At 48.2% G+C, this 7,484-nt stretch overlaps 3 protein-coding genes across 3 annotated transcripts; all 3 read right to left on the bottom strand.

Annotated features, from left to right (window-relative positions):
* Window positions 1-2,406: 2,406 nt before the first annotated feature.
* Window positions 2,407-4,708, bottom strand: LOC119119166 (clotting factor C-like). Its single transcript, XM_037245687.1, has 12 exons — window positions 4,622-4,708; window positions 4,423-4,557; window positions 3,923-4,075; window positions 3,638-3,772; window positions 3,428-3,576; window positions 3,231-3,351; window positions 3,107-3,158; window positions 2,971-3,037; window positions 2,774-2,901; window positions 2,654-2,703; window positions 2,475-2,595; window positions 2,407-2,425 (listed from the first exon to the last, which is right to left on the bottom strand). The coding sequence occupies exons 4-12, from the start codon at window positions 3,639-3,641 to the stop codon at window positions 2,407-2,409; spliced, it is 711 nt and encodes a 236-aa protein (XP_037101582.1). The 5' UTR covers window positions 3,642-3,772; window positions 3,923-4,075; window positions 4,423-4,557; window positions 4,622-4,708.
* Window positions 4,709-4,716: 8 nt separating this feature from the next.
* On the bottom strand, window positions 4,717-5,868 carry LOC119119165 (macrophage mannose receptor 1-like). Its single transcript, XM_037245686.1, has 5 exons — window positions 5,776-5,868; window positions 5,662-5,709; window positions 5,419-5,586; window positions 4,905-5,030; window positions 4,717-4,826 (listed from the first exon to the last, which is right to left on the bottom strand). Exons 3-5 carry the CDS (start codon window positions 5,525-5,527, stop codon window positions 4,717-4,719), a joined length of 345 nt encoding a protein of 114 aa, XP_037101581.1. The 5' UTR covers window positions 5,528-5,586; window positions 5,662-5,709; window positions 5,776-5,868.
* A 45-nt stretch (window positions 5,869-5,913) lies between these two features.
* Window positions 5,914-6,654, bottom strand: LOC119119167 (snaclec dabocetin subunit alpha-like). The gene is made up of 4 exons (XM_037245688.1): window positions 6,568-6,654; window positions 6,448-6,501; window positions 6,214-6,369; window positions 5,914-6,107 (listed from the first exon to the last, which is right to left on the bottom strand). The coding sequence occupies exons 1-4, from the start codon at window positions 6,584-6,586 to the stop codon at window positions 5,962-5,964; spliced, it is 375 nt and encodes a 124-aa protein (XP_037101583.1). The 5' UTR covers window positions 6,587-6,654; the 3' UTR covers window positions 5,914-5,961.
* Window positions 6,655-7,484: the final 830 nt, after the last annotated feature.

The raw sequence follows: 7,484 nt of genomic DNA, 5'->3' as shown, positions 1-7,484 counted from the left end.
AAAACGTTCGTTTGAGCTGCGACGGTTTTGTAGCTGAGACATTTAATGTCTAGCGATGACGTCACCGCATTGCGTCGCGTATTGCAAGCTCCTGGAATGCCACTGACGCAGGACGAACTTTAGCTCAATATGTTGCTTGAAATCTTCTACCTTGAAACTAGATCAAGCCCAAAATAAGCACCAAGAAGGCCATGGATCGATGTGTTCTTTGTATTTCTTACAAGTATTCTGGTTTTGTTGCAAGTTAAAAAGTCGAGAGCATCGGAAATGTGGAAGTATGTTTAAAGAAGCAAAATGTCGCCATTTGTCAGTGGCTCAAGTCCACTGCATTAAGGATCCGTCGTCATCTGACACTCAAGACAGAGGCTGTCAAAAAGAACGTTCTTTTATACTATATTGTGTGCTTATGATATTTATAGTATTGTTTGCCTGCAATTAGATCTTTATGATGTGACCATTTGTTATTTCTGCTTGCGTATGCTAAATGTATGTTTTGAGTTAGTTTGCTTCCCTTGTATTATGATATGTGAAGGTTTGTCCAATCCTAGCATTACCACTAATGGTCTGTACAATCAAAAGCTTTCAAAAGCAAAAAATAAAAAGAGGTACCGCAGTGAGCATGAAAAAAAAAAAAAAAACAGATGTATATTACGTAGCCTAGTTGCAATTTGGGTCAGTTCGGTTCAGTGCTTCAAAAGTGCAGTGCACATCTTTGCATGAACCAGTCAGGGGTCATGATGCCATCAATTTGTTTCCATGGTTGTCATCTTGACTTTTTTTTTTTTTTTTTTACATGACACTAGTGTGGTGGGATTTTGATATCTAATGCTTGATTTGTGCAGTACGTTAAGCGCAGGCTTTAGTGCCATCTCGTGTGGGGTTTGCACGTTTGCATGCGTAGGTTTCCTCCCACGTTTCAAAAACATTCATGATAGGCCGATTGACCGCTCCTACTTGTTTTCTGTTTTTTTTGGAAGGGGGGTGATGGGAATGATGTGGGTCCTGCCACTGCCTGGCACCCAGTTCAGGATGTGCCCCCAGCTGGAATAGGCTAGCCGCGACCCTCGTGAGGATAAGCACTTCAGGACAATGGATAGATTTCATGCCGTGGAAAGCAATAGAGTACATCTTTTTTTCCAAATTGTTACAAAAGCAATAGAGTACATCTTTTTTTCCAAATTGTTACAAAGAGCCATGCAAAAATGCACCAAAATGGCGTCATGAGGAGGTCTGACTAATACTCGTACATCAGGAGTAATAAAGTATGATCTAATTGACCAGATTATAAAATTGCCCTGTCCAAAACAGTAAACTATTCAATGAGTTAACAGGTGACACCAATTGTCTTTATTATTTTATTGTTTTTTTGGGGTCAATTAAACATGACAGATGGAATAATAATGCATGGTAAGTAAATGAAATATAAGAAATCAATTATGAAAATGCATGGTAAATCTAAGAGAATAATAACATGTTAAATTGAACAAAATAATATCACATGTTAAGTCAAGAAGAAGAATGCATGGTTAATCAATCATAATAATGCATGGTAAATTGAACAAAATAATAATAATGCATGGTAAATCATAATATCACATGTTAAGTCAAAAAGAAGAATGCATGGTAACTTAAACAGAATAATAACATGGTAAATCTAACAAAAAGACTAATGCATGGTTCATCAATCATAATAATGCATGGTAAATTGAACAAAATAATAATAATGCATGGTAAATCATAATATCACGTTAAGTCAAGAAGAAGAAGAATGCATGGTAACTTACAGAATAATAACACATGGTAAATCATAATATCACGTTAAGTCAAGAAGAAGAATGCATGGTAACTTAAACAGAATAATAACACATGGTAACTCTAACAAGATGACTACTGCATGGTAAATCAATCATAAGAATGCATGGTAAATCAATCAGTCAATCAAAATGCATGGTAAACCAAGCAGAATGATCATGCAAGGTCAATTGCATTCATATGATTACTCGCAACTTCCATTGGCGCCTTTTATATCCCGCGTGTAACGCGCTGTGGGCATCTTGCACACGTAGCCGTTTAATTCCATGCAGGACATCTTCTTCCATTTGCCAGACTGAAAGTCAAAATGAGATCGATTTTAAATCTAAACTTGTCTTCGGCGAGCGGGTCAATCTTTTCTGCACCTACCTGGCTCAAGGTGGCCACGCAATTCTCCATCAGGCCGGTAGGTTTTCCCGGAGCCCAGTTTGTGAAGGTCACCTTCTGGCGGTCCGACCACACGAATCTGCCGCGATTGACCAGGTCGTTCAGTCCGGTCCACGTCGTGTTTCCAGGGGCTGCAGAGGACAAACGGCAACAGAGCTCTCATTCGTTTTCCAGATATGGCAGATATCGAGCCGATGTGAGCGACGCTTAGCGCGCACGCACCAAGCTTCACGAGGTCGTGCTGCCAATCCCGCTCAGCCTCGGAGAGGATAGACACCAGCTCTGCATCGAGACTCCTGCAGAAGTGTTGAGCGTCGTACCACTTCTTTGTATCATCAAAACGTTTGTAGCAGAAGTCCGCAAACTCCTCCCAGTCAGGTCCCAAGCATCTCGGCTCTGCGTGCAAGATAGCGTCACGTGAAGAAATGCTTTCTATTCTGGACATTCTACTCACCCGTGTCAGCAAAAGTGTAAGACGGAGACGGAGCCAATTTGTTAACATATCTGCAGACAGTAAAGTGAGAATGAGCCGGGCATCTTTAAGTGGACTCGCCAGTGAAAGCGGAGCACGCACACTTTTGAGGTGATTCCGTTACAGGTGGAGCCGTTGTAGGCTTTCTGTGGCAGTGTCTTCAGCAAAGTCACATCTCCTCCAATCTCAATGATGCCCGAGTGAATAGCGGCCGCGCAGATGTTTGAGTCCTGCACTCAGAGAACGTCTCAGACATAGAACAAGAACTCCGCTTGCAGGTCGTGCGGTAATTAACATACTTGGTCGTAGAGCCGTGTTCCGTAGACCTTGTAGCCGGCTTGGGCGCAGCCCAGTGGGCACCGCACCCTGCGGAAGTAGTTTGTCTAGTAAGGAGGAGGCTTTTCGGCAAGAAACGTCTTATCAAGTCCGACTCACGTCATTGAACCGTTGAGGCCGAGGTTGGCGGCTGTGCTGCTGCATAAGATGTCTGTGGGTCAGAAGGGAAAATCAAAGCCCGTTTCTTGCTAGTTTCTCACTGCACTCCAAACGTCGTACTCACTGCGAGGGGTGTCGTCAGACGTGCACCCTAAGACGTCAAAGCGTAGGCCCAAAAACTTTGGCAGGAGGCGGACGTACTGGGCGAACACGGGCCTGGTTAGAATATACGTCCCCACAGAAGGCTGGAAACAAAACACACGCGTTTGCAAGGAACGACAGCAGCCTGGACGACAAAGTCGAGAGTCAGCGGCCACTCACCTGCTTTGGGTGGTCATACCAAGTCATTCCGTCAATACTGAACTGCATCGCAAATACGCTGGAACTTTGCAATCGGTATGTACAGCTCTGGGTCTCAATGCCTGTCACCTTGAAGTTCTGACCGAGGTTCACCTGGATCCAGCTGCCGACTGAGGGCGGAAGGAATTCCATTGCTCAGGATACCAAACCACAACTTTTGTTTTTACGTACACATTTCGGAGGGTCTCCAGCAACCGCTGCCCCCCCGACGCGCTTTGTGAGGTTTGGCATTGATCGCAGAGGAAGAGGCGGAAAAAGAGGAGTCTGGGATTCTCCCGTCAGCGATGCCCAGACTATCAAGACACACTGAGGAAAGACAAAAAAAGACAATGTGGAAGGCACGCTCGCTCATTCATTCTCATGTCTGGTCACCCGTTCCTAGCCGACGCTCTATCTGGGGATCCGTTGGATTCTTTCCTTGCACATCATCGGCAAGTGTCAGGATGTGAAGCCCACCTTTCTTCTCACAGCTGTAGACGACGCGGAGGTATTTGGAGACACCAGGGCAGGAGCCCGTAACCGTAAGGGAAATGGGGTAAATGGGGCAAATCTGATAGTTGTCACACAATCCTCTGAAGTGACGGAGAGCCCCTTCCACCCTGCAGTCATCTGCAAGTGACAACACACCACCATTTCACGCGCATTTTATTCGCACACTTACATACTGACTTCAACTTGTCACAGGACGTAGGGGATTTTAATGGTTAATGACTATTAGAAAAAGAGGAATCCAAAAAGCGCCCGGCCTAGCTCTTTTTCATCGTTTTCTATTTTTATTCAAGAAAAGGTCAAATAAACATTTTCTATTGCCATCGCTCACACGTCCATGCATTTTTATATTGAGTTATATGTTACAAACGAGTTACCGCCAACGCTGACGGCGTGTGAAAACCTCGTGACAGAAACGGCTCCAGGACAGCGAGCCAAAAACAACGATGCCACTGGAGGATTCTTACCGCGTGATCCGCCGCCACTCGGACAGACGTCGCCACGCTCCCGTCCATGGAAAGCCGACCGTATGCGGATGACTCTTTCATCGGGACATTCGAGGGATTTCCAATCGTCTTGGCAGACAAGCTTCTTCTTGTAGCCTGTGAGAGCACAACCGTTGACTTCTCTCCGTCTTTTTTTACACAGACGTTGAAGGCGACTTACCGTCATGTGGCGGCAGCTGATGTGTCTTTCCTAGAAGCGGGAACCAGAAAGTGGATGTCGACACGTGATGACGGTCCACCGCGGGGCGTCACATCTCACTTACTTCTTTTCTTGCAGACGTAGCCTCTCTTGTTGTCGCACGTGTCGCGCTTCCAGTCGCCGCTGCCAGTGAGCATGAAAAGACATTTCCCCCCTTCAGGGACACCTGGAGGGAGGGAGGCAAACAAGATCTGAGCGCTCATCCGTTCCTCCAAAGTGCAGCTGACAACCGCCTCAGCCCGACCTGCACTCGAGCGGAGGTAAGAGAAGGGGGATCCGTCAGTCCACTTGTCGCCGTCACGCTTGATGGAGGCGTCGGCGCCCAACCACAGGGAGGCGTCATCATTCATCGCCAGAAGCTTGGCGATACCTTTGGATCCCAAGGAGAACATGCAAGATTATTCCAAAACGACTCACACTTGACTCTGCACTACAACCTGATGGGTGCGGCACAGCCGTGACAAAGCGCTAACAAGACTGCAACAGAGAGTGAAACAACAAAAAAACAACAACAACCGAGCAACGCTGGCCATATCTCGCTCGGGTTTATCAGGTTTTGAGTTGGAAAGGAAGGCGTAGCAGGAAAAAAAGGTTTTTCTCAAAGACTTAGCAAATTCATGGCCGTATGAAGACCGCGTACGAAGACATGACGCCTTTTTCAATTTACTTTAGCTTCTATTTCTCGTTTGCTTCATGTTGGAGAATAAGAATTGATCCACTTGTTTATGGCCAATATATTTTAATTCATGGCCTCCTACCGCGTACGAAGCCCTGCTCGTCCGAGTCGGCGATGCTGAGCAGGTTCCCTTGGCGGCCTTTGCAGTCGGCTTGCGCCTCCTGCCAGGTCTTGGTGGGCTGGCGGATCATCAGGTAGCAGAAGTCGTCCGAGGGGTCGTCCAGCCACCAGCCGCATTTGTCAGTCCAGCCTGCGAGATAGACGGCGCAGGAAGGCAAAACAGCATAAGACCGCGTAGAAGACGGCGGCAGTGCGAGACACCTACCCTGTTGGCTGACTAATGGTGGCAGCTGTCGAGGCCCTCCACGCTTGGCTGCATGGTAAAGGAGGGCGAATGAGCAAGTGCATGAAGGAGCGCTCAGGAGGGACATTTTTGCACCTGTTTTGCAGACAAATGGCCGCTTCGTTGTGCAGGGGCTGCCGCCGATCTTCCCAACAGAATTTGGGAATGCGCAGTCCCTCGTGGTGTCATCTTGCCAGACCTTGTAGTCCTGCGGACGACATGAGGGTGTTGGACTCTCGGCTTCCCAACGCCCTTCCTCCGCGCAATTGTTGTGCTCAAATTTCAACTTTCCCAACCTAGCTCGTGCAGAATGACTTTTCCAAAGTCCGTCAACAATTTACTTACAAAAGCTGTTCCGTCACTATACTCATAGTCGTTGCTTTTCTTCTTCAGTCCCAGCCAAGAAAACCAAACGCTTTGCGAGTGATCTTGAGGAAAGGAAGGACAACAAGAGCTTCAGGGCAAGAAGAGCTTCGGCTAAATGACGGCAGCTTTGTGGGACCGACGACTGCGGCGGTTCGTCTTAGCGCTCACCAAACACGAATTGAGCCTCTTGCCATGAGTGGACGCTAGCCAGGTGGCCTTTCTGGGCAACACAGAACTTCTCGGCATCCTCCCAATCTTTGTACAGCTTTGAGTAAAAGTAGCAATGATCGCCATACAGTAGGTTGCCCGTGTCGCAGGTGGAAGCTGAGGCCACAATGGAGAACATTGAGGAGGAAACCATGACCACATGGTTAAAGTGCAAATAAGCGTGCTGCAACTCACTCTCCACTACAGCAAGACCACCTTTGGGGGAACACGTCCGTCCCTTCGGGCAGCCTGCAAAAAAAAAAAAGACCGTTTGCGCCTTTCAACGGCAAAGTGACCGCAGACGTGGAGGCTTACTCAGCGGCCGTTTGCACATGTAGGCCAACGAGGAATCACAGGAGCCAGACCTCCAGTTGCCGGGCTCACCCCTTCCCCCTTGGTTGACGTAGGCGCAGGACGAAACGTTGGCGCTGTCGGTAGATAAAAAAAAAAAGGCATTTTCCTTGAGTGGTCCTTCTCAAAATTGGTTCCAGAACCTTTACGCGTCTCCGCCTGACAACAGCATGCAAAGTTGTTACGGCTTACCTTTCGAGTTGATTTGAGGCCCAGTTGGTGTGGTTCATTGTCTCGCCATCGGACCAGGTCAGCTTCTGGCTCCCACCTTCAAAGCGACACCAGACGTCGTCGCATTTCTGGGGGGGGGGGGAAGAAAACGGTTCCAGTTGTTGCTGCAGAGTCCACGACTGCTTGCGCTTCCGTCTCACCTGGTTGGAGAGTCCCAGCCAGAAGCGGGTGCCCTCGCCCATGGTGTCCTTCACAAAGTACTCCTCGGCCGAGGTGGTGATGGAGAGCAGGTCGCCGCCCTCCCAGACGCAGTGGTGCCAGGCCCCCAGCCAACCGTTGGGCTTCACCACCTTCTTGTAGCAGCTGGAGTCGAGCTCGAGCCACCCGGGAGCACACTTGTTGGCTGAGGGCAAAATTTGGGGAACAGATCAGAGCACACACCTGTTTTTGCCCTTCAGTCCACCATTTTGAGCAAAGGCTAATTTGCGGGTCACGGTTGGCCAAATCTACATTTTCTCGGGCAAATTGGAAGATCCGGGACTCGACTTGATAGGTTAGCCCAGTGCGGCGCGATACCAAGGGGGGCGCGTGTGACACCAGGGAACATGCTTTTCTTTTGGCTGTACTGGATGAAAGGGTAATTAGACATCCACTGCAGTAGGTGGCGGTATCACTGGAAGAGTGTGCGCAAGGAGTCTCCGCTCTACAGT

Source organism: Syngnathus acus, unplaced genomic scaffold, assembly GCF_901709675.1.
Source record: "Syngnathus acus unplaced genomic scaffold, fSynAcu1.2, whole genome shotgun sequence".
Classification (NCBI taxonomy): Eukaryota; Metazoa; Chordata; class Actinopteri; order Syngnathiformes; family Syngnathidae; genus Syngnathus; species Syngnathus acus.
Note: the sequence above shows the minus strand (reverse complement) of the source record. Positions and strands in the feature narration are given on the sequence as shown.

What these genes read in the sequence shown, in the direction of transcription:
- LOC119119166 (XM_037245687.1), bottom strand. An exon ending in GAACACGGCTCTACGACCAA is followed by an intron (nt 2,902 to 2,970) that starts GTATGTTAATTA and finishes CTCTGAGTGCAG; the next exon opens with GACTCAAACATCTGCGCGGC. An exon ending in AACGGAATCACCTCAAAAGT is followed by an intron (nt 2,704 to 2,773) that starts GTGCGTGCTCCG and finishes TACTGTCTGCAG; the next exon opens with ATATGTTAACAAATTGGCTC.
- LOC119119165 (XM_037245686.1), bottom strand. Translation starts at nt 5,527, where the DNA reads ATGATCCGCCAGCCCACCAAGACCTGGCAGGAGGCGCAAGCCGACTGC. An exon ending in CGAGCAGGGCTTCGTACGCG is followed by an intron (nt 5,031 to 5,418) that starts GTAGGAGGCCAT and finishes TGGGATCCAAAG; the next exon opens with GTATCGCCAAGCTTCTGGCG. An exon ending in TTACCTCCGCTCGAGTGCAG is followed by an intron (nt 4,827 to 4,904) that starts GTCGGGCTGAGG and finishes CCCTCCCTCCAG; the next exon opens with GTGTCCCTGAAGGGGGGAAA.
- LOC119119167 (XM_037245688.1), bottom strand. An exon ending in TGGTCTTGCTGTAGTGGAGA is followed by an intron (nt 6,370 to 6,447) that starts GTGAGTTGCAGC and finishes TTGTGGCCTCAG; the next exon opens with CTTCCACCTGCGACACGGGC. An exon ending in AGAGGCTCAATTCGTGTTTG is followed by an intron (nt 6,108 to 6,213) that starts GTGAGCGCTAAG and finishes CCTTTCCTCAAG; the next exon opens with ATCACTCGCAAAGCGTTTGG.